Below are 25,449 nucleotides of genomic sequence, written 5' to 3'. Positions count from 1 at the left end.
GTTGCTGTGGCAGACACACCAGCTGCCCCTAGGAAGCTCCTAGGAAGCACAGATAGAGGTCCATCTGCATGCTGACATCATTGTCATGGTCATTAATAAGGAGTGATTTTTTTCCTGGTGTGTCCTTCTTTACACATACCTCTCACCACCTTGTGTAGGTAACTGCCAAGAAAACACTCTGCTGGTGCAGCCAGTATCTCCTACGAGAAAAACTTACATCTGCTGTGATGTAGTCACATTAACTCCTTGTCATTGAAAAAAATACCCTCAGTGCTTGCAATTTCCCTCCCCCAGCTACACCTGCTGCCACCCTAAGTCCAATCACAACCCAGTTTACAGTTGCAACTAACCTGATCTGAGGCACCTGAATTTATCAGTGCTCTCTCATAGGGCCATAGTTATATCCATGTAGTTTGGACCCACTGATTCCAAATTTGAACACCTGCTTAGACTCTTTCTTTTGGCAAACACCTGACGTTGTTGCAGGTCAGTTAGCTTTGACAAGAATCCAACTACAGTTGAAATCAGGATTTCCCTCAGCTCATTCACCCCTGAATTGAGACAGAAGTTTAATCTCAAAATCTATGTTAATGAAATTAAGAAGATGGAATCTGAATTCGACTGTGCTGTGTAGAGGTAGTGCCTTTGGCAAGTGATTAGATTTGATAAGGCCCCATGTTGAATCCTGGTAGTTTTATAGCAAGAAAGAGACACACAGACACAGAGATGGACTTGCCAGGACTTGTGCCATCCTGTTTGATCTTCCAGACTTCAAAACTGTGTGCTAGGTAACTTATCTTTCTTTAGAAGGTAGCCTACCTTTGGTATTTTATTATAGCAACAAAAAGTGGACCGATACACAAGTTGACATCCACTCATATGTCTCACACCCGATTCACTGAAGCATTTTTCACACTGGGCCTCAGTGGCTCTATCCTGTCCTCCTCCTTCTCCACTACTGTTTGGCACTTTATGTCCTCTCCAGCACTGAAAAGCCAAAGAGCACTGAGATGGAGTCGGGCTCAGCTGTTAGTTTTGGTCTGAACCAACTGCTCCGTGTTCCTGAAGCGAAGGAATAGAGTCACAATGTGTTTTATCACAGGGTCTAATGTGAGATCATTTATGTGTGACATTGGTGGGCAGAATCTGTTTATGACCCATCTATGAAACTATACAAGTTCTCTTGGGGGGAGCAAAAGTTTTCATTATCTTCACAAAGGAATCTGTTAGCCCAAAAGACTCAGCAGCACTGCAGTTTACTTGTTAAGATGTACCTAGTCTTTAGAACTGTGGGGGAGACTTGATTCTGGTTTAAAAGGACGTGCCTTCTGTCATCTAACCTCTAGGAAGATGTTTCCAAATTCACAGTGTCCTTGTCACTCACCTGGCCAGGTCATTGAGATCCAACCGACCATCTTTATTTTTGTCAAAGATTTTCATCTGAAATGCAAAAAGGGAAGTGATGGCAAGAAGGACTTACAACAAGAACTCATTCTGAAAGTTATTCAAGAGCTTCCTTATTTTGCCCTTCTAGTTACCCATTTGCCTTAACTCACTGAGGAACACATCTGCTTGGGGAAACTGGTAGTTTCTACAAAATGAATTGACCTTAGCTTCCATGTTAGGATGGTCATAGTAACTGAGCACCCTGAATCTTGTGGCTTAGCACAACCCAAGATCATTTCTTGCTTGTGTTATATAAGAATCCAGAGTTGGCTGGGAGCTACTTCACATAGTCTTCACTCTGGGATTCAGAGTGACAGAGTAGCTACTATCTGGCAACATTATTAGATGCCATAGTACAAAAAGAGAACAAACACTTAGTGATTAAAATGTCATCATCCAAAGCAAGTCGTTGGCCACACCTAACTTCAAAGGGGTGAGCATTACAATTTTACTCCGTCCTTGGTAGGAAAATCACAATGATTTGGTGACTAGTGGAGGTAACTACCATTTTCTGACAGGCATAATAGAATTTTGCATATTGATTACAAACTTGGGATCTTGGTTTTTGCTTTGACTCAAGGTTTTCTGAACTATTTTGTAGCCCCCACATAGCATATCTACAATCAAGTCTAAGGGCCTCATATCCTAGAATACTCCCAGTAGTATAAAGAAGAAATCCCATGCATCCCAAAGATAAGGGAATAAGCTGAGCTGAGCTGAACTCCTCCTCCCATGGAGAACTCAGCATTGCCCAAAGAGCCTGATTACTTTATTAGATCAGACATCGCTTACACAAGACAGTACTCAAAGTTAAAAATGTCTACACAAAGCACAAATCGGGAAGACCAGATTGTGTTAGTCTATATCAAGGAGATGCACTTATTTTCATAGTAGAGTTGGAATGTGAGTCAAGTGGGTGACGTCACAACACTTTAAGACTGCAGAATATCTCAACCATCTCTATATAAGGACACTTCACAGGGAAAAAGCAGAAAAATAATCTGAAAATATATCTAACAGATTTTTGCCTTAAAAATACACTAGGCTTCAATCCTTTCTCCCTCTCCAAATCATTTTATATTTGAAGTGAATTTGAAAGCCTGTTCTCTTCAAACACTGGCACCTAACACGTATGTTATAAAATCTCTTAAGACGCAAATCATATTTTTATACTTTTGAACATATTGCATGTCCAGTTGTGTCGCTTGAATATAAACACTGCACCCAGCCTCACTTACTGCCTGTGTGGACCTGGGGCAGGTGTTCTGTTGGTACCTACAGTTCACCAGGTGCCTACCAACAGGTCTTTTTCTCCCACTGGGCAGCTGAGGGCAGGAGCACTACCACTCCCTTCCACCAGAGGTTTCTGCCTTGGAGCCAGAAGACTGTGGACTGAATCCCCTGAAACCATGAGCTAAATCATGTGTCCAGGGTCACAGACAAGATGCAGATGAACTGTTGCTAAACCTTAGACAGTACCTTTGTTTTATCCATGATACGCCCCCAAATACCCAAGACAATAGCTTGCACGTAGTAACCACCCAGTATTAGTCGTGTTAAAAGAAACATAGGACCTAGCATTTTCCTTTCTCTTGGCACTAACTTACTTCTAGATAGCTATGACAATTGAGGGTGGGGTTCCCTTTGGTAGGGTGGCTCTCACACACCACTGTCACCTCTACTGCTGCTTTCCCAGTCTCATGCTCATATCTCATCTTTTCCAGTAGGAATCATAAGCAGGTGGTGTGATGGGTAAGCTTGACTGCATCAATTTGATTGGCTTGGGAGCTGCCCAGGGGATTAATGGAGCCCACTTCTGGGTGTAACTGAATAAGCCATAAGGTTGTAGCCTTAGGGTCTGGGTCTAGGCCCTGACCCCTTCCTCTGATGGTGTTCCCTTACTCTCTTTCCTATCCACCATGAACTAAGCAACTTTTTTGCTGATACACCCTTCCATCAGGATGTTTCTGCCTTGGAACCAGATGACCATGGACTGAATCCCCTGAAATCATGAGCTAAATTAAACCTCTCCACTTGTAAATTGTGGGTATCAAGTATTGTGTCCCAATAATGGGAAAGTTAACTAATGAAAGTGCTATAGGTGTACCCAGAAATGGATACAAGGTCCTACTGACAAACTCTTTAAAATTTTGTGACTGGTAATTCCTTCTCAGGCAAGACACATCTTAGGAATTGAGTTACCCAGAACTCTCCTCAGACTGATTAATATGTTTCTTTATAACTCCAAATTTTGACAGATATAACAGGTATTATGAAATGTAAGTTTACCTAAAATCATTACCCAGTCTCTTCAGTTGATAGTTTCTCAAACAACAGACCCAAAACACAACTATTGTCTAGTAATAGAAGAAACCATTTGTGAATTTCTTAAATAAGTGGTAATTGATCATTAGAGTAGGATATATGACAGAAGTGAAAAATATACATGTATCCAGTAGGAAAAGGACAAGTTCCCTTCCTTACCTATTTTAGAGGTAATGGCCACTCAAAGACTCTCGAGTATCATTACAAAACTTTCTAAAGTGTGTGACACACACACTGCTTACCGTTTTTTATTTTTTATTTTTGTCAATAGGACCATGACCTATATACTGCCTTGCAACTTTCTTTGTTCATTTAATAATATTCTTGCAAAGAATTCTTAACTGTTATATTTATCTTAAAAGGCAGTATTTTGTTATAGCAATAGGAAACCGACTAATATAGTAGCCAGTAGCCTTGGTTGATTAGATATAGAGTGATGGAGAAAGAGGTATTAAAGATGTTTTCAAGAATTTTGCCTCGAAAAATTTGGAAGGTCAAGTACATACTGTTGGGGCACAGTTATAGTGTAAGGGCACACTTACAGAATAGCAAACTTCTAAGTAGTTTCAGAGTAAAAGCTAGAGATCAACAGCTAAAGGTCTGTGACAACGCTACTGCTGCTTATCACGTAGCTAGCCTACTAACTTCAGTTCATTTTGATTGTCTGCATCCAAATAACACACTGAGTCAACTTGGCTGTGTTACTTGCTTCAAGGACTTTAGGCCAGGAACAGACTGGCCCAGTCAAGGGCACGTTTAACTCTGCTTTTCCTACAAGAAACCCCCTCCCCTCTTTCCCAAAATGTTCCCATATTATGATAAAAATAAATTCCTTATAAGTAAACCTATTTAGAATGACTTGCCCGATAATGTATATAACCAATCATGTGATCACCTACTATCAACTTTTGTATTTCCTGCTTATAAAATGTATGTAAGTTTCTGTTTCACTCTCAGTCGCTGCTAGTGATTTGGACTTGATTCCATTAGTCTGCTAGCGTAATAAACATTGCCTTCTAGAGTCCTTGGTGCAAAGAATCTTCCATCCAGTTTGATATTTGGTTTTTCTGCAACAACCCCAGTGGAGCAGGTTTGTAATTGGAGTTTAGAATTTCAGTTTGGATGTGCTAAGTTTGAGATACATCTTGACACGGTAATAAACATCCAAGCACACTCAAGGAGCTCAGAGAAATGGTCTGAGCCAGAAACGTACACCAGAGATTGTTGGTCTTTAGTTAGTACTTAAAGTCAAGTGACAGTTTAGATCCCCAGTAGAGCAAAGGTAGACATGGGAAGAGAAGATAGCTTAGGAATGATCCCTGACCTTTCTCAGGTTGGCCTGGCTCAGAGACACATGACTTGATCTGGGAAGGAAGCAAACCAGAGGCTGGCTACTTTAATCCAGACAAGAAGGATGAGTGCCAACACCAAGATCCTGGATGGAGGCCACATATAATTCCCTTGATCCAATAAAGTATCAGGTTTTAATTTATTGGTTTACAAAGTTCAAATTCTGTGCTCTCATTTGGTACATGAGGTTAAGATCTCCTAGAGATTTTAGCTTACATTTACCACACTAAATATATCTACCTATCTGGCCAGCTAATTATCCCCTGCTCACTGCTGGCAGCAGTGTCACAACAGTATCACAACAATGTCTTATTTCCTTACTTGTCCAGAACACTGATTAGGAATCAGGATAAGACAAGGTGTGCAGACCTCAATTTTTCACCCTGATTGGCTGTTTGGCACGACTCATTCATTTGTCATACTTCAGATAGTTTTCAAATGTGTCCAACCTTATTCAGGTCAATTTGAATTCATTTAGTAGGTTCTATCTCTTACGCATTTTATGTCAAGCCTTAGAAGCAAAGCTTTAATGCAATGTTACCATGACTGTGCTCCTTGCTCAACCAAAAATCATTAAAGGAGCAGTAATGTGATTCCGCACATAGTGAATCACTTAGAGCTCAGGATGTAGCAGTCATTTTCAAGAAAGGTGAGTTTTAAAAATTAATACATCCAAAGGTCTCTAGGAAAAGAAGTCTTTAGAAACATCAATAGCTCTGTTCTAAAAATATGTTCATTGGAAAGTAAGGCCTACTACAACTGGCCAAAATCTCATTAAACTGATTTCATCTTCTGATCAAATTCAGATCTTTGGGCAGACACTCACCAGACTTCCTTAGCAATTGCCTTAGTGCATAAAGAGGATGCAAAAGGCTGCTTGAGGAAGAGAGTTTTATTAATTATGCTCTAATTAATAAATGTTCCAGGGGATCATTTCAAACCAGAATGAATGTTTAACTGCAGCACACTTAAGCAGAAGAACTATGAGGTTTTAGCAATGAAACAGACACAAAATAGTAACAATGTTCCCGTCAATGGACAAGACCTCTTGGATTCCCCCCCCCCCCAGCTATGTCTCAGAATTCTAAACTAATAGATCTAAGCTATATGTGATCCAGACTTACTCACCACAAGGTTTTCTTCAGCTCTGGGCATCGTACTGTAAGATGCTGCAAACTGGTGGTTCCTTAAACTTAAGCGTGGAAGTTACGAAAAGAAAGGAACAGCTCTGCCCACTCAGGATTCCAGGCTGATACAGGGTGCACCAGCTCCTTTGAGTCAGAGACTGCACTGTTTCCTGAGCTCTCAGAGCCTTCTCGGCTCCCACCTTGGATGAGGGAGCTGTCTGAATGGAAGCCTTTGGAGTTGTATGCAGGCTCCATTCACCTTTCTTTCCCCCTTCTCCAGAAAAGTGGCGATACATCTCTTCTCCAAAACAATTGTGTTGTCTCTTCTTTCCCATTGCTGCTTATTATTTTCTTTTCTGCTTGGTGTTTAAATAAGATGTCAGTTCTTTGGATTTTAGAGACTTTATGCTAAGAAAAATCTTTTTTCCTGGGTAATAAATCCCACTATGGTTCCTGCATCATCTTATATTTAAAGGTATATTCATACGACACAAGTTCCCTCACTTGGCTTTATTCTTGCCTGATTCTTGCCTTTCTTCCCAGGTTTGTCATGACTTCTTGGTCTATGTATACAACCTTGCCCTCCCCCTTTGGAAAATTTTCTCTTTAACAATATTAAATTCCACCATTCAGACATAAATGCTATTGTTGAAAACATAGGTTTTAGAGGCATACCTGGTTATGAATTTGCAATTCCACTCCTTCCCACATTTGACCAGTTAAGATCTATAATCCTCAGATGTTTCATTTGGTAGAGAGGGAGTTTTATAAGATTTGCTGTGAATCAAGTGAGATGTCTGAAAATGCTTTGAGATAGGCTGGTTACAAAGTGAGTATAATTATTATGATTAAAATACTCAGTAGTACAGTATATGCTAGTTGTTATTTCATGAAAGTAGAATATCACATGGACGCAAGCCAGCACTGCAAGGCACTCATTCTGGCTCCACTTTTGAGACTCCATGTTAAGGGAAAAGGAAATAGACATTTCAGGCATAAGGTGCTGCTTGGGGAAGGTATGTACCAAAAGCTGAGATGTACATCTGCAGCCCAGGCAAAACAGGCGAGCAAGAGCTTTAACAGGAATGCATAATGGAAAATTCAGATCAATTTGCATTAAGTAACCTACTGTGTGCCTAGGCCATTTGTGGGCTGGCATACAGAGAAAAGATGCTGTCCTTGCCCTCAAGGAGGCACAGGCTTGCACAGCTCCATACCCACACACACATCAAGTCAGTGCCATCTCAGACTCACCTGCTATATCAGCCAATCCTGTGGATTCCATCCTAAGAACTTCCCTATCCCAACCTGGTGGCCTCTCTCATCTCATTCCAAGTTTTTCTCAACTTAGCAGCCAGATGGTTTAGTCCTCGCTTCAGACCCTCTGGAGAATCCCATCGCACCCACACTGAGCTGCAAGTTTCCATAAGCGCCTAAAGCCCACCATGGTCTGAATGTTGGTTGTCTCATCTTTGCTCACTCTGCTCCAGCTGCACTGGTTCCCTGCTCCAAAATACTTCAAATGTGTCTGCTCTCCAGCCTAGCTCTACCTAAGTCCTTCCTCTCCTCTCACCTCCCTGGGACACCTGATGGAAATTACACCTTCTCCCCAGCTCCCACCACAGATGTGCCGGCAGGTTCTACAACTCCATTTCCCCCACCACACTTTTTACTGCCTATCATGCAACGTAATTTATTATTTATTACTTGCATTGTTTGCTGTCAGTCTCTCCTTTGCCAGTTTTGCTCCCTGCTGAACTGCCAGTGACTTGAATAGTGCCTGAGCCAAAAGTATTTAATGAATATTTGGGGGAAGGAATTAAATGAGTGATTATAGTATCAAGATGGTAACAAGCGCCATAAGGACCTGGAGAACTGATCCTGGGACTCCCTATGCAAGAAGGTGCTGGAAGCTTTTCAGGGCAAGATGATTTTTTGTTTGTTTGTTTGTCTTTTGGGGACAGGCTCATGCTATGCAATTCAGGCTGCCCTTGATCTCACTTTGTAGCCCAAGCTGGTCTTGAACTCACAACAAGCCCCCTCAGCCTCCCAAGTGCTAGGATTATAGATATGCACTACCAAATCCAGCTCTAAATGAATTTTTAAGGATAAGCAAGAAGCAGATGAAGAAAAGTAGGAAAAAATAGTTACAATATATTAAGCAATCAGTATTATTAGTAGGAATTGAGAAGACTTCAAAGTCAAAGGGTTTCATGGTGCAAAAAAAATATGAAAACTAAGCTAAAGATGAAAAATGCAAATCTATTCATTTTGTGTAATTCATGCTTTATAAGTGAATGAAATTGACATAGTAACAGCTAGTGCCAATATTCTGCTAAATTGATGTTTAAAAATATGCTCAGCACCCAGGCAATCCAGAAGGTTGAATTGCAAGAGCTGTTGAAATAAGGAGCGAGCCTCTGTGAGACACATTCTGGCCTGTTCAAAGCAGAGTAATTTATTCTTGCTGCATGGCGCTCAGCCAAAGTCTTTGGATCAAAATCTCCAGAGCGACTGGGGGAGGGGGGAGCTAAAAGAGCTTTCATTTACATTTACTGTTCAGAAAAGTTATTAGCTAATTGTTCAAGGCAATGTTATACACATACATTTAACCAACGTGTCACTTAGTTTATCCACAGGTAAGTGGAAGGTGCATTGCAAACCCAGCTGAAACAAGAATGCACTTCCAGAAGTCCTTGTGACACGAAGCCCAAGCACAGAGCTGTTTTACATCAAAAAAAAAGCACTTTACATGGCAGACTGCCTTCTGCTAACCAAGGCTGGTTAATAATGATCAAATTGTTTGCTGAATGATGCTCTAAAAGTGCTCGATGAATAATGTCATCAGGTGGCTTGAAAAGTGAGAAAAAAATACATATGATATGTGAAAAGAAGCTAGAACCATGATGTGTGCAGCTTGCAGATTTTTAACGCGGCTCCAGACTATTTCTGTGAGGAGAAAAAATGTTGCAGTGTCCTACAACTTTGTGGGTTAAACTGCTTCTTTAGGAAGCGTTCAGATAAACACTTCTCTTTCTTTGGCCTTATCCTTTCCCTGTGTTTGCATTTCCTGCTTTCTTTTCTTACTCTTTCGCATCTTCTTCTACTCTTTGTCACTGCATGTGCAACAAAAAAGGGAAGGGAACATTTATTTCCCCAAATTGTATCACCTTAATTAGGGCTAAGAAATTTGACATAAAGTAAATATCCACAAAATTGTAAAAATACTAAATATGCTCAATAAGAAGAAGGATTTTTTTTTTGTTGTTCTGGCCTTTGGGCCATTTTTATCAAATTTCCTGCTTGTGTTGTTCATTCCATTGCAGGGTTCACAGCAGCTCAGGTCAAAAGGACCTAGTGACCATCCTGTGACCAGGAAATTGCTTCTTGCTTCTGGAGGAATTTGCATTTGACCTTTAGTACTATGATCACATTTACTTGGGATTTTGAGCATCATTTTGCATGTTATTAAGGCAAATAGACATAGCAAGAAGTCAAATTGCTTACTTGAGATCCTGTCCTGCGATTTGATTTTCCCCTTGATGTCATCCATTTCCCTATCCAGGCTACTTATAAATGATCATAGTCAAAAATGCTTTCTTCCACCTCAGGGCACATCATGTGGCAGGAGGAGGGAGAAGCATTTAGAACAATGGGATGTGGATTTTGAGGCAGGAAGGGACCAGGACTGAAAATTAGAGCATGTTAGCTTCCAGTGCAACTGGTACCTTCAGCTTTTCTCAGTCAAGTGACCTTAAAGTGAGTTTCTGTGTGGGGAAACACCAGCTGCAAGCCTCTGTTGACGAATGTAAGAGCTCACATTGTGAGAGAAGTCCACACTCTGTCCTCAATGGTCTGCACTCTTGACTCACCACTCCAAGGCTCAGCAGATCAGTCTGCTCCAGAACTGTTACATAATAATGCGACAATCTCACAAGTTCACAGGTAAGCCTTGGTCAGCAAACTACTTCCTTAATAACCAAGAAGACTGCAGATCTGATGAGCTACAGTGCAGAGCTGGGGATGAGAAGCCACTACATGGAGAACCCAGGTCCATTTCTACAAGAATTTCTGGCTGGTGCTGGGAGAGGTGCACTGTGTAAGGCAACAGAACGGAGTATGGGCCAAGTTCTCAACAGCTGGAAGCTTGACACTGAGACAGTCTCCGCTTCCTTTGGCACAAGGATGGTATGACTGTGAGGACTCTTCGAGTTTGATACTCAACACATTTTGTTGTAGTACTCATGCTTTGTTCGGTACTACGACTTCTCAGTGTTGATTTCCTCCTGACTGGGTATACACCTCAAAGCCAGAACAATCTGATTGTCATACTTCCTGGAACCAAATAAAGACAGATACCAAGACCCACTGTACTACAGGAAGAGGGGACGTGTGCTATGATTCTGTCCTGGACACATGCAACTTGGTGTTCTACCTGTACCAAGTTCCTTTGCCTTGTAGTAATGAGATACTCTTAGGTCGCATATTACAGACAAGCAAACAAAGCTTAGACACTTGACACTTTCTAGGCAATAGCTAGTAAGCTGCAGAAAAACATGTATCCTCTATCTGTCTGCCTTTCCACTACTCTAGGTCAGCACCTCAGTGCCTAGAATCATCCTCTGTGGCAGGGAGCTGCAGCTCTCTGGTCCTGATGGCCAAGTCCCTGCTTACTTGTTTGCTGGGTGACTGATTAACACTGAAGTCACTGACTAGGTGCTTAGAAACAAAATGTTGCCTGGAAACAAGTGGGTGGCCTTCTCACGGATATTTGCAATCTGTTCCTGAGACTGAGAGGGGCTAAAGCACTCAGTTTTACCCAGTGCTCCCCAGCGACGAGGTTCTTTTCACGCATTCAGTCCACAAACATTTTCTGAGGGCTGGAGGAGGCAGCCAAGTGCCGCCCTTGTGGAAATCGCTCTCCATGACTCACCATGGTGTCAGTGTATTCTTCCAGTTTTGCCTCAGAAATGACCTTTTTATGGTGGAGGAAGAGGTCTCGGAGGAAGTTCTGTGACATCAAGAGAAAAGTGACATTTATTCAGCCAGCAAATAAGCTGCAGAGGTCTCAAGAGGCCTGTTTGTCTGTTTCAAGGAGGAAGTAAACCTTTTAACAAGCAATCAACTCAAGATTGCAGAGCTGTCACCGTTTAAAGAACCTCATGAGACCCAGAAAATAGCTTCTGGTATAGAAAAAAGAGTTTTAAATACTCAATCATGCCTCTTTCCCAGAGACAGCAATGTAACCTAAATTTTCTAAATCTTCCAAATATGAATACATTGTTAAGTAACAAATATAAATTTATATTTCTTGGGCCACAGAAATCAAACTCACGTTGTATATTAACCAAATTATCAATAACAACCAAAGCGACATTTCACCAGTGACAGTTCCCTTCCCCCAGTGGCACTTACTTGAAGCTCAGCAGCTGATATAAAGCCACTGCTGTCTGCATCGTATTTGCGCCAAATCTGAAATACACAGAGACCGTCGGTCAATATACCCCCCACGTAGACTACTATGGGGTTGACTTATACTGGTGTTTTCCATGGTTCACGTCTGAAAACAGTTCTTAACTGAATGCAAATAAACTTATTTTTTAAAGTAAAACAGAAAAAAGGATAGAAATGACACATAATTTCAAAAAGTAATAGTAAGAAATCATCACCCATTAATATATCACATATTGTTAGCTTAGAAGTAGTGTTCAAGTTACAAAATCAAAGCATAAAAAATGAGCACATATCAATCAATGACAGCACAAACTATGCTTTTTGATGAACTAACAAAAACTTAGTAGTATGCTTACCTATCTTACACACTTAAACAGACGTGCAGTTATATGTGTATACCTACAATTTGTTCTTTCCTTTTGAGCACTTTCCCTTTCATTATTACAGCATCTATTATACATTTTGGATCTTACTACTCTTTCAGTATTATTATTATTATTATTATTATTATTATTAAGCATGTACAGCCACTGTGAAAATCAGTATGGAGATTCCTCAGAAAACTAGGATTGGAAGTCCCATTCAATCCAGCTTTTCCCCTCCTAGGTATTTTCTCAGAAAAACTGAAAAAGTCAAATAAGTCTTTTTAACAAGAAATTTGGGGCCTTCTTTCACAAAAGCAATTGTTTCAGCAGAACTCAGTAGAAATGGGCCACTTTTACTTGGAGAATTCATGAAGATCAGTGGGCTCACATTGCCATGGTTCTTTTCTTTCTTTATTTTTCTGGAACTGGGAATTGAATTCAGGACCTCGTGTGTGTTAGGCAGGTGTCATGCCGCTAAACTAGTTCCCCAGCACTTGCCATGGTTCTTTGCGGAAGCTCGAAATAGAAAGATAAGAAGGAATGGACTTCAATTTGAGTGATACTGCAAACTAAGAAGCCTTCTCTGTCCTAAACACTTAAAAGTGTGGAACATTGAAAAACAACATATAACTGAGCTGGCAAGAAAGAGAGAGGATTTCTACAGGATCCTCAGGATAGGGAAGCACAAACCCAGAAAGGCGTACTTTGGAAACAAAGCCCATTCCAGGTGTACATGCTGGTTCCAGGTGACTCAGCCTGCAGCATCATTAGAAAACCATACTTGTGGTAGACAAGAGACAAATCCACACAAGGTGAAATCAGACTGAATCACCTTCTTTCAATTGGAACTCTACATTACAATTTCTTAATGAAAGAGTAAACTAAACAATAATAATAATCTGCAGGAAAGTCCCCTAAAGTAATCTTGCCTGTGTGGCCTGGGCTCTGGGGGCATGAGATGATCTATCTCTGACAAGCTGTCCGTCTTCCTGGTTTGAGCCTATTGCTCTTCTGGCTGAAAATACAATTGCACTCTGAATTAGAAGACAGAACAACTAAAAGTTTTTGAGGAAAACTGTGAACTGCTATCTTTAATAAACACTGTTACTGTAACCACTTCTGATAATGCCATTGACAAGACTCAGACTGGTTAGTAAGCTTCTTAACACCTATACAAAATGAAAAGTAGCTCAAAGTAGTTTTGTTTTTTAGTAGTCAAGAGTTTCTTTAGGTCCTAATGAGCAACCATGTTACCAACTACCAGGACCTCATTTCAAGACAGGCAAGGCCCTGACCAAAGAGCTTGCAGGATACTGGGAGTTGCTTACCTGATGCCAGTATTTAGTGGAATAGTTAGAAACACCACTCCTTCCAGTCTCTGAATTTAACCAAACTTACAAATCAGTGGGTTAAATCTGATTTATATTCTAACTTTTAATGGGTGAATATACCAAAACATACAAATCAATGGGTTAAATCTGATTTTTTTTCTAACTTTTAATGGGTAAATATACCAATAATATGAAAATTTCAAGTAATTTTTAAAACATTTTATATGCTTTGAAAACACTATTGTCCAGATATTCCCCATCTAAATGATCTTAGAGTTTTACTACAGCTGGATCCCAAAAAATCAAACATTTTTATGTGAATACTCAGCAGGCCTATCATTAAAGCATGAAAGCAATATAAAGAGATTTCCAGACCACCAGAAATAGTTTGTTACCAGTGGACTCTTAGGAAAGGGTATACCCTAGGGAAAATGAAAAACATGAAGAAGGACAACGAGGATGCAAAAGGGAATAACCAGCAAAGACAAGGATAAACACGTGGGCAAACTGAAATGAATGCTGACCGCTCGAATATATGGGATTAAACAAAAAAAGACAGAAACAATGTCTTGTGCTGGGCACGTTGGCACACACCTGTAATCCTAGCACTTGGGAAGCTGAGACAGAAGTGTTACCATGAGTTCAAGGCCAGCCTGGCTACAGAGTGAGCTGAAGGACAGCCTGAACTTGATAGCGAGATGCTGTCTCAAAAAAAAAGAAAAGAAATGAAATGAAATAATGTTTTGCACTCTAATGGCACTTGAGCTGAAATTCTGCACTGAGAGTTAAAGTATAAGTTTCATGGTTCTGGGGAAAAATAAATACATTGACTTAGAATTTAATGAAATTTATAGGATATAATGGGTTACAACTAATTTAATTTGTTTAAAGAATTCAAGAATCTACAATGATCTCGGAAAGACAAATATTCTTTAAAGAAAGGGAAAGTTAGTCTTTACAAAAAAAATAACCTGAAACTGGAAAGAAGGGGAAATAGAATTTATTTTTTAAAAAGATAAAAGGCTTCCTCAGTACTGTTTCCTCTTTGCATTTCTCTCAGGGATTCTACACTGCCCGAGATCTAGCACACTAGTACTTACCTTCTGACTTAAAAAATAAACCATATTTGTCGTGCAAAACTCATGAAATACAAAGAATAGAAATATATGAAGCCCAGGAGCTCCTGTCCAGAGATAATGACTATTTCTATGTGTTTCCTTCCTCTCGTGCTTCGATTACTCATACAGCAAAACCTAACTGCCGGTTCTAATCCCTCTACACATGGGCTGGCTTATTTTATACAGCATGTTAAAACAAGATCACAAACATTTAAAGTGGCTTTTAAACAACTATGATTCTACAAACAACTGGAAAATTTTAAAAAATACAAAGAATATGAAAATCAGCTGAAATCATATCATTTACAATCACTATTTATCTATCTTCCATGCATATTAATTAAATTATGTGAGGATGAATGCTTTTATTCTTTATGACAGAATCTCACTGTATACTTCAAGTTGGCACTGAACTTACTATGTAGCCCAGGCTGGTCTCAAACTCACAGTGATCCTCCTGCCTCAGCCTCCCAAATGCTAGGATTACAGGTGTGTGCCACCACATCCAGCCTGAATGTTTTTTAAAAGAAATTAAGATCACGCTGCATACAGTTTTGTTTCTTAACATGATATTGTGCCTCCTCATCATAAGCGTTCTTTGGAAATCTGATCTTTAGTGATGCGTAATGGTCAAAGATGGGATCGTTCTCTACTCAACCTGTTGCATTTAAAACCATCCCAAGCAGATCAAAGTTCTCAGGAGTAGACTCACAGGGTGAATAAGTCATATAAATGTATCATAATTTGTCTCATTTTTTATTCAGTGTTAGGCTTTTATATATTTTCAGTTTGAACTATACACTGCAACATTTAATAAACATGACCATACAGAAGAAATCTTGCTCTAGGTCTTTGGTTAGATCTCTAAGAAAGATGCCTGGAGAAATAGAATTATAAAGTCTTTAAAAAGTAACTCTAGATAGTGAAAGTTTAAGGGGCCTGGTTAAATTTTTCCAAGATCACTTTTCATAAAATGATTCTGCACAGAATGGCTTTTAACAGGGCATTCTTGACAGTCTCATGGCTTCCTTTACTGCACTGTGGGTTTTTATGGATCTCCTTAAAGTCTTTACCATTTCTATTGTAAAAACTTATTTTAATTTGCATTTTGTGGGTTACTGATATACATTTGTATTGCATGCAAATTTCTTCTGGCTATGCATGTTTTTGGCCGATGTCACATGAAGTCACACAGAACAATGCCAGAGAATGAGATGTTGTTACCTCTAAAGGGGGCGGGGCATGGCACTATTTCATGTGTGGGGTCCAGGACAAAGTGGTGATCTTGAGTTCACTGCTGCTGTGGCCTACCTGCCCTCCCCTCCTATGGCAGTTTTCACCCAGAGGCTGAAAGAGGGGGGTCACCCGGATGGAAGAAGCTGGGGGGACCAGGGGTATTGTCTCTAGTTTCTATTCCAGTACCTGGTTGCAAGCAGGTCAGTACACTTATAGATTGTGGTTGACTGCATTGCTCCTTCATGGCTAGAGTGAGTTCCACAGAGAGGCTGGATTTCTAGGTACAATTCTCAAAAAGCAAAGTTCACTGAAGCTCCACAGGGCTACTGGCTTTAGACAGAATGTGTGCTGTCCCTGTTGGTCGTGTCAGCTCTTCCTGCTCCCCGTCCTGCTCTTAGCATACCTGGCCAATCCTGCTAGAAGAACCATCAGTTCAGGAGCAGCCTGGCTCACCTCTGAGGACTTCTCTGCTGTCTTCTATACACAGATTCCTCTTGGGATTGGACAGGCAAGCAGCAGCTGCAATGTGACACTCACCTGCATAAACTCCACACTGCTGTCCAAGGGAGCTTCCAGGTGAAACAGGAGGAGAAAGTTTTCATCCTCAGACAAGAACATACTGGCCAGCTAGAAGATCAAAGAATAGCATTCAAGGACATGGGGACACTGGCCAGAGTCACTTTACAGAGAATCCCCTGGGTAATAGGCTATGATGCATACTATATTGTAGAGGGCTCTGATCTCGCAGGACAGGTCCAGCTGTAGCTCTGAACCCACTGTTGCCATTTGTTGATTTACTTGTCCTTTCCAAACATGTCATTCTGCTACTAGGTGTGAAACATTTCCATGGCAGTCTCATACTGCTTGTGTTCCCTGTGTCTCTTTGTAGCTTTGGAATCCACACTGAGAAAGTGATTTATGTCATTTAGGCTTGTGTAACTGTGCTCTGTCACAAGTATGCTTTTCTCAGAACATGTACCCATTGTGAAGCAATACATAACTGTGGAGGAAATTCTTTCAAAGAGTAACCCATTCAGAAATTTGAGGAGGAAAGATCAGGTAAGAAGTAGACCATCCTAGATGCCACACACTAAAATCATTGTTTTTCTTTAGTAAGCACTCAAGAAAAGAGGACTTGAACTGAAAAAAGCTATTTTCTGTTTGTTTTTAATCATCTTCAGCGAAAGCTCTTTGCAGCCTCTGCTGGATGCTGATGTAGAAATTTAAACTCATTTAGTGTCTTGTTAATTTTGTCTTACATCAAGGATTAGTTCGAACAAGACACTGCAGAGAGACAAACGTTGGTTCAAGTACCTGAAAGGGCTCCATCATCACAAGTTCATATCATCCAATCATAAAGCAAGTACAAATATTGATTGACCTAAATAAAACGATGAAAGAATTTCCCAATCTCTGTTACTAGGCAACTAAGCAGATGAAAAAGGAGAAATGATTACTTTCAAAATGTTATTCAGGCCAACAGCCTTGCAGGAAGTTCTAATTTCCCAATCAAAGGTTAAGATTACCATTGCCTTCAAAGGAAATTACAGTTTAAGAAGGTGCAGCCAGGACAGACACAATCATGAACAATACCTCTTTCATTCTTATGTGGCCTTCTTTAGGGACACCGTAGGCAGTCATAAATTGTTGTTTTATCTTGTGTACATTTTCCTCCATAACTGAGTCCTGCAATGAGCCATATACAACCACATTAAAGCCACCAGGATTCAAAAACATAAATATGATAGCAAATTTTCAAAACACACAGCCCTATCATTATGGTCTCCTACCCTGGAAAGCCAGTTCCTCAGCCATTTTGAGTGATCCTACTGTTTTATAGAAGAAAGAGCACTCATGAACATTTCTTGAGTAAACAGACAGCTACCAAATTATGTCTAGGTAAAATTTGTAGTTTGTGAGTCACTAAATATGGACTAAAAAAATGCTTAGAATGAGAGTAGTAAAAGAATGAATTTTAAAATAATGATCATTTTGATTGCAAGAAAAGATTATTATAACTAATACACAGATGTTTCCGTTTTTTAACTAAAAAGTCTAGCTTTAGGTACTATCAGCCATTCTCTTAAAGTTTTCCTAGTACTCTCATAGGAAAAAATAATTATAATAATTAGGAAAAAACCAAAGAAACAAAATAATTGTTGAGTTACCAAAGAGGTCATATTTCTCTCCGGTGTATCTTTTCTACATATTTAGTTGTCTTCTTTAGTGGATTTCAGCTTATTGCAAGAAACATAACAGATGCACCAACAGAAAAAAAGCAAATCTGCTGCAAGAGCGGAGAGGCCAGACACTTCGCACTTCTGAGGTTCCGTACTTGCTGAAATTCTTATAAAATTGATTCTCTCCAATCCCATTATCCTTTTCCTACCCTGAGTCTATCAGCTGTGAGTTTCAGGCTGAGAAGAGGTGATGCTCTTGGCTGACCACCTGCCCTGCTGGTATGGAGAGGGACAGTGACTCTGAGGTCCTGGGAGGCTCTGTGGGTGCTCTGTGCCTGGGCTCACATTTGAGGCTGTTCCCTGGGGCCTAGGACTCACCCAGTTCCCCCTTTCTCACTCATAGTTCCCAGGACTAACTATAGGATATGCTGAGAATGAGCCTCCTGAGTTTGAAAAAGAATTGTCTGGGACAACCCAAGCATGGATCCAGTATAGGGTAGGATGTCCCAATCATGTTTGGCCCACCACGGCATGCTGTGCCCAAGTATAAAACTCAGGGCAACTACTTTTTGTTGAGTACTCAGCTAGTGTTGAACATGACCCTGATCACATTCAGCAAAATAGACCCAGCCATTTGCTTTGGCACAGGCTGTGCCAAAACACCCTTGCCCTGTTTTCCTTTTCCCTGGAGCCCCTCTTTGATGAGTTCTGCAGAAGGGGGCGGATGGTGAGAGGGATGAGTGGTAAAGAATAACAGACACCTGCCTCTAATTCATAAGGGCAGGTGAATAAACATTCATGAAGAGCTATCCATTGAGGCTCCATGACACATGGCACCTTCACGGTGTCCATGGAAGATTGCTTCTGTGCTGTCCTCCTAGCCTTTCCTCTTTGGGAAGGTTTTTGCTTTGCTTTGTCGTCATCATCATTGTCGTCATCTTCATTACCATCTTTGTGCTTGTTAATCCTTTGTACACTGAAACTTTCCTTTATGGCTTTCCTACCCCTAACTGAGGAAACATCTCAAGGGTTTTCTTTTGTTTTGTAGAAATGACACAAATATCCTTTCACTTGCCCTCTTGTCCTCAGACAATCATCTCTGCATTTGACGGTTTTCATAGGGTGAATGTTGCCCAGGAATAGCAAATCTAAAGAGTCATCTAAACTCTCTACCTCGTAGGACTTGAGATATGAAAAGAGGAAAACTATTTGTTGCTGCACCTGAATTAAGTGGCCTGCTTCTTGTTGATTAATCTGTGACTTGGAAGCAAGAGTGAGGAGAAAAGAATCAGAGGATATTAGGTGCCATTCTCCAAGGACATGAGACACTACCCTTTCACCTTACTGATGTTGAAAGACACCAAGAGGGTGACTTGCTTTCACTGCTATCTATCGGAAGAGTAAGCCTGAAGCCAGCACTTCCCAGTGCACCTAGCAATCAGGGCAGAGCGCAAAGGCAGAGTGCCCAAGATTCATGGGTTATAAATGAGCAATGGCTCAAAGTCCAAGGAGAGCTTGGGGCCTTGTGTTCAGGAAAAGCTCTGGCCTATTATTTAAATATCATAAGACCCTGAAATGTGAAAGCCAAGGGCACCTTTGCCAGCAGCAGCAATTTAATGCCAAGGAAGACCCAGAGTATTATTGTAGGATTTCAGTGCCTGACATTAGAACCTTGTCCAGCTAACTGTGGGAGGTTAGTACACAGGAAATGTTTGATGGGTGAGCTACAGCAGGAGGTAGAAAAAAATGCTCTGTGATGAGATGATTTAAGCTATTGGATTCCTCTAACATCATCTTAATTTTCTATACTTCTAGGACTGATGTAGTAACAGAAATACGGGGCCCCATCAAGTTTCATGTCAATCATTTTGGCCCTTGTTTGTGTAGTCATCCACTAATTTTTGGCAGCACTAATAAAAATGCACTCATGTCCCCTCTTTTTTTCTTGTCACCTTTTACTCATGAGGATTAAATTAAAATACGGTAGATGAATTATGTATACACAAGAGAAAGAGATTAATGAAATAATGTCTCATTTGATTCCCAGCCAATTAAAAGTTTCATGAATAAGCATATAATATATATATATATATACATACATATATATATACATATATATATACATACATACATATATGTATGTATATATATATATATGTATGTATGTATATATATATATATATATATATATATATATATATATAAAGGCAAACCCAAACCTCCAGAATTTGTAAATGATGCATTAATCAAAAGGATTTGTGTATCTAGTCATACCAAAGCCATCTGCTAGATTTATGGCTTCGGTCTTATACTTAGAATGATTAAATGATTAAAATAGAGGGCTTGGACAGATTGACTCTGTAAACACATCAAACAAATGTCCTCACTTGATGATTCTAGACAGGGATATAATAGTCAAGACCCTAACTGAAAGACTGAATGCTTTCCTAAGTGGACACACCAAGGGAAAATTGTGACAAAAGGTGTTAGTGACTTGGAACCAAAATCTCAGAGACAGATGTGAGAAATGGATTATTTGTCTCATTCTAAGCAAGCGTCCTGGGCCCCTGAGGTGACTGTCCACTGTCTGCTGTCTCCCAGTGAGTAGTTTCTTTACTCATGGGGGATCAAAGGGGGAGTATGACTGAACCATTCTCCAAGGGAAATGGAAAATTCAAAATCTCTTGATCTCATTGATAAATATGTTTAATGTTAGATCATAAAAGCTTTTCATAAACATAAAAGCATAAACTTCAATTATCCTGTACAGGGTGATCCATTAGTGGATCTAAGAAGGGAAAAGGGTACAGAATAAGCATTGGAACAGTTGAGGTCCCAAGAAGATGTCACATGTATACATCAGGCACTTCCACAGCTCAGGAGCCTCTTCACTTCTGCTGTCTCTTTGTGACACTGGCAGCCAAAACATGATTATCCTCATTTTATGTACAAGAAAATTGAAACAGATGCAGGGAGTTAAGTGGCATTTTGATGTCAGCTAGGACACAAATGTCTGATTTCTGTTCCACATAATTTTCCTCCCCTCTCTGCATGAGGCTTCTCTAGAGTCAGCCTTCAGACAAAGAGCCACGAGGACAGGTAATTACAGCAGGCTGATTGCTCCCCAAGATTGACAGCAGGCAGCTTGCCATTAGAACTCTAAAAATCCTGCATCTGAGGTTCCTGTAAGGGACTAGTCAGTGGGAGAATGTGGAGCTGTTCAAGCCTCTGTTGAACTTCATGCCATTTCTACACCTCGAGGAAGGGGCCACCTGATCCTGGAGGCTCCTCTTGTGCTGGCTTCAGTTTATACTGGGTACACACAGCACCACAGCAAAGTGACTGTCCCTCCTGATTGAACTCGCTTAGCTCCAGTTTACTGCCAACCGGACAAAAACCTAAAATCAAGGCACCTCCGGTTTCCATTCTGTTTGTGAAGGCAGCACAGAGTGACACAGAAGAGGTCCCCAAAGTCACACATGTTGTGCCTCCACACTTGGAGAACTAGAAGCAGGTAGTATTATTTCTGGTTTACAGTTTGATCAATCTATAAGAGCTCTTTCCCTAGCCTCATGCCGAGAAGTGGATCCTGGGGTTACCGTCACAGCTCAGTGGACCTGATCTGATCACAGTGGGACCCTTCTGCACAGGCTGTCACTGTTTCTATAAGTGCCAAGGGTGATGGAAGAAGATGCAAACCAAAGTGCAAGATTCTTTCCAGGCCCTGAATGTAGTAAAATTCCTAAGGCCCGCATTTGAACCAACATAGATTATTCTTAAGCATACCGAAGTTAGAATTGCACTGGCCTAAGGACTATGAGGCCTCTTGTCCTATTTTCTAGCCTCAGAGATAGCTATGCTGAACACTAATGATTCATCTGAAAGCTCTCTTCTCCAGAGTCTACTTGCCCATGTGTGAGGATCATTCCACACGACCAGATCTGAGGGATCACCTGTGATCAGAACAGCCACACTGCTCTCCAAGAGGTGGCTCCTTCTTCTCTCTCACCAGTGGCAATGACACCTATCAGGTTGGCCACAGCTTCAGACAAAGACTGCTCCAAGTATCCTCAATTGTATTGAGGTGGCCACACCCTTCAGTGCCTGCACATGACACTTCTGGTTTCAATGGCTGACTGCAAATTCTCTCCTTCTTTTCTGTATGTCGCTAAGTCAGAGAGACTTTGGAAAATGTATAATTTCCAAGCCTCACAACTTCTAGAATTTTAGGAGTTGACCATCCTCTTTTGAAGTTCAGGAGTTGGCTATCCAAGGCTTTGAGTGGTCTAGCCTCCATTTTTTGGCTTTTCCTCAAACACCCCTGTCAAATGGTCAGCAAAATGTGTTTGATTCATGCATTTTTAGAAGCCATGAGCCTCAGGATGTACAAATAGTGGAAGCTGTGTAGCAAGGTGAGGGGTTTGCTGTGGGCTGCTTACATGTAAAACAGGGCAGCAAAGAGGGCTGTGAACCTCCCTGCTCTGAGGCATCCTCAGCCCTGATCCCAGCTGATGCAGAGGCAGCCATGAAAGATAAAGAAGTGGGCAAAGGCCTTTACCCCGTGGCTGCATAGGGTATGAGGTGGGACCAAAAAGACAAAGAGGTCAGAGAGAAAGGAAGAGACAGTAGGGGGTGAAGGGAGAAAAGTGCAGAGATAAAACACAGAAATGAACGGACTAGAGAGACAGAAAAGTGATGGCAAACAGACATGAGGCCCCTGTGGCTGAAGGCCATATGGCAGCTTTTCTTCTTCAGAACGGGCTGCCCATGTCCCCAGTGCCCTCCTTCAGTGATGGAGAGCCAGGGCCTGGGAGCCCTCACTGGGCTGCTCCAAGCAGATGTGCTGCACTTTGTACCTTTCCAGGTAATCAGTGTCCGAAGAAGAGGAAGGACCTCCATGATTCACTGACTATGGCGGTGCCAGAGCTACGCCTCCCACAGTCTGTGCCTGAATCACTGTGTCCAGATCGAGCCCATCCCCATTCAGACCTCAGCTCTTGGCTCCATGCAAGTTCTTCCTCTTCTTTCCTACCATGCTGCTCAAGGGCCATCTACATCTCTCAAGGCCAAATTTGCCATGTGGGACATGAATATCAGATGAATTGGTTTATACTTCTCGCTGGACTCTGAGTATATTGGTTTCTTTTGGGTTTGTCATTCCCTAAGAACTCTGTAATTTCTTCTAATAAAATGAAAAATGAAAAAATAATCAGAAATGTTTTTGCTGTTGGCTGTCAAAAGAAGATCATTGGCATTAAACACAGGACTTTAATGCTTTTCATGTTTACATCTTTTCTAACTTTGTGATCTTTTGACCAAAGTGTGCTACACTCTTTCTAGGTTTAATCTATCTAACCAGAAAAACATTTAGAGCAGACTTGATTGAACCCACAGTTAAGATCTCTGAGTGGGTAACAGATGTTACAATCAAAGTCAATGACTAGTCCAGCTAATGATATAGTTATATCTTTTATAAAACCTGCCTAAATCTCTCTGTGTTGCTAGGAGAGGGAGAAAAATTATACACATGCAAAGGAAGAAAGGAGGTCAGACCGGATTAGTAGGTACAAATCAACACAAGACTTGGATGTTTGTATTTTACAAAGAGAGGCATAAATTAATCCTTAGTGCTATGAGTACTTACATCAGTACCCAGTTTCATCAGCAAATGGTGAAAGAAATCAGTAAGCTCCTTCTCTTCTATGTAACCGTTTTCTAAATGCAAAAAGATAAACATAAACAATAGTCACTTATACAGAATGACATGTGACTTTTATCTAAATTTGTTTTCAATCTTGAAATGTATAAAATCCCCATGGGTACCATTTTTGCTATTCCAATAACTAAGTACCAACACATAACTTGCAGAAAACATGGATTTGGACAGTGAAAATGTGTTGCAGAGTAATTGATTTATGCAAGGGGGTATGGTATAGTAACATTTGGGAAAAGGAAGCTACCACTAAATACATAGATTGTAATCAATGAATAAATATGAGCTTTAGAATGAAATCTAACCCAATGACTTTGGAAGGTTGGAAAAACCAAACAAAGGCAAATATCAAGTCTTAAGTTTGCAGATTTAAGCAGTTTTATGTTTCTTTAATTGCTAATAAAAACAAAGAATAGGTAAGTAGCTTTATTTTATTTTTAAGAAAGTTTCTCTTTTTATTTTTCTTTCTAGTGGGCAAATAATACATTTGAAAGCTGATAAAATTTCTACTGCCTTTGAGAGAGTATGTTAGGGGGTAAAACAAAACAAAGTGACTTCTAAAAATAAGCAAGCTCATTTAGGGAAGGCTGCTTTCAAAGGACTGAGACTCAGCGCACCATTCATGTGTGATACTTGTCATTACACACACACAACACACACACACACACACACACACACACACACACACACACACACACACACACACACACCCTGCGAAGGCAGCGAGTTTGCAGGAGGTTTCTGAGCGTCCCACACCAGCTCTCCACAGGTGTGTGGGGCAGTCTGTGCCAGGCATGGGCACGAACGACGCAGGCAGACAACTTTCCCTGCAGGAAAGGGGCGCGGGCAGGGGGCTCTGGGTGTACCCCGCAGGAGCAGCCCTCGCGACTCACCGTCCGCATCAAAGCGCTTCCAGACCTGCCAGAAGCCGGCGGCGTCCAGCTGCAGCCCCCGAGCCGGGCCGCGGGCGCTGTCCATGGTTCCGACGCGGAGCCAGGCGAGGCGCGAGGACCAGGGAAAGCGGAGCGACTGCGCCCTGCGGACTCCGGGCTCCTCCACCTGCTCAGCCGCCCTCTGATCAGGGACTGCTGGCGCCGCGGCGTCGCTGGGCTGCCCCCGCCCGCCTCGACGGGACCTCAGCTGACAGCGGCTGGACCGCCCCGCTGCCAGGGCCCCGCCCGCGCCGGCGCTTGCTCCGGACCGCTGCCCCTGCCCTGCGGGCTCCGCCAGCAAGGAGCTGCCCCGCGGCCACTACGCGCTGGCTGCGTTGACCTTCACCTTGTTTGTCAAAGTCGGAGAAAGCACCTACCTCACCCTGACTCACCTTTCAAACGAGTGTCCCAAGAGCTTTTCTGCGGCGTTGTCCCATTTAAAGAGCTGGAACAGGTGTCAGTGCCTGGCGCTTTCTCCCTGATGGTTGTACCCAGGAAGTGTGGTGGGAGGGAAAGGAACGTGGAACTGAGGCAATGGGAAGAAATGACATTTAAATCTGGCCTGGGGCCACGGCCAGGTAATCCCAGGACGCTGGAAGGCTGATGCAGGGGGATCACACGTTCGGTCCCAGTGTGGGAAACTTAGTAAGACACCCCCGTCTCAAAATAAAAAAGTTAAAAGGGCTGGGTTTGCAGTCTAGTGATGTAGTACAAGAAAGAGTGAGCGAGAGAACGAGAGAGAGAGAGAGAGAGAGAGAGAGAGAAATTACTGTGAAGTCAGTCGTCAGCGGTAATGAGTCGCGATTGTCCTAGTTGTGTAGGACAGTGTGGGGCCGTAATGCTCTATAAGGACCCACGACTGCACAGATACT

The 25,449-nt window shown here is 41.5% G+C and overlaps 1 protein-coding gene across 1 annotated transcript in view; it reads right to left on the bottom strand.

Moving 5' to 3' along the window:
- The window catches only part of Scgn (secretagogin, EF-hand calcium binding protein), a 35,189-nt gene extending 10,326 nt beyond the window's left edge, over nucleotides 1-24,863 (bottom strand). Inside the window, exons 1-7 of the mRNA XM_003468774.5 lie at nucleotides 24,539-24,863; nucleotides 23,577-23,647; nucleotides 17,346-17,438; nucleotides 16,290-16,379; nucleotides 11,664-11,720; nucleotides 11,182-11,259; nucleotides 1,385-1,440 (exon numbers count right to left, since the gene is read on the bottom strand). Of these exons, the coding sequence (XP_003468822.1) occupies nucleotides 1,385-1,440; nucleotides 11,182-11,259; nucleotides 11,664-11,720; nucleotides 16,290-16,379; nucleotides 17,346-17,438; nucleotides 23,577-23,647; nucleotides 24,539-24,623 (530 nt within the window). The 5' untranslated portion in view covers nucleotides 24,624-24,863. The remainder of the gene's footprint in view (nucleotides 1-1,384; nucleotides 1,441-11,181; nucleotides 11,260-11,663; nucleotides 11,721-16,289; nucleotides 16,380-17,345; nucleotides 17,439-23,576; nucleotides 23,648-24,538) is intronic.
- Between the last annotated feature and the right edge of the window lie 586 nt (nucleotides 24,864-25,449).

This window comes from Cavia porcellus, unplaced genomic scaffold (genome assembly GCF_034190915.1).
Source record: "Cavia porcellus strain 051 isolate PalLab524CR breed Dunkin Hartley unplaced genomic scaffold, mCavPor4.1 scaffold_13, whole genome shotgun sequence".
NCBI classification, from domain to species: Eukaryota; Metazoa; Chordata; class Mammalia; order Rodentia; family Caviidae; genus Cavia; species Cavia porcellus.
The sequence above is the reverse complement of the archived record's forward strand: the minus strand, read 5'-3'. Positions and strand labels throughout refer to the sequence as shown.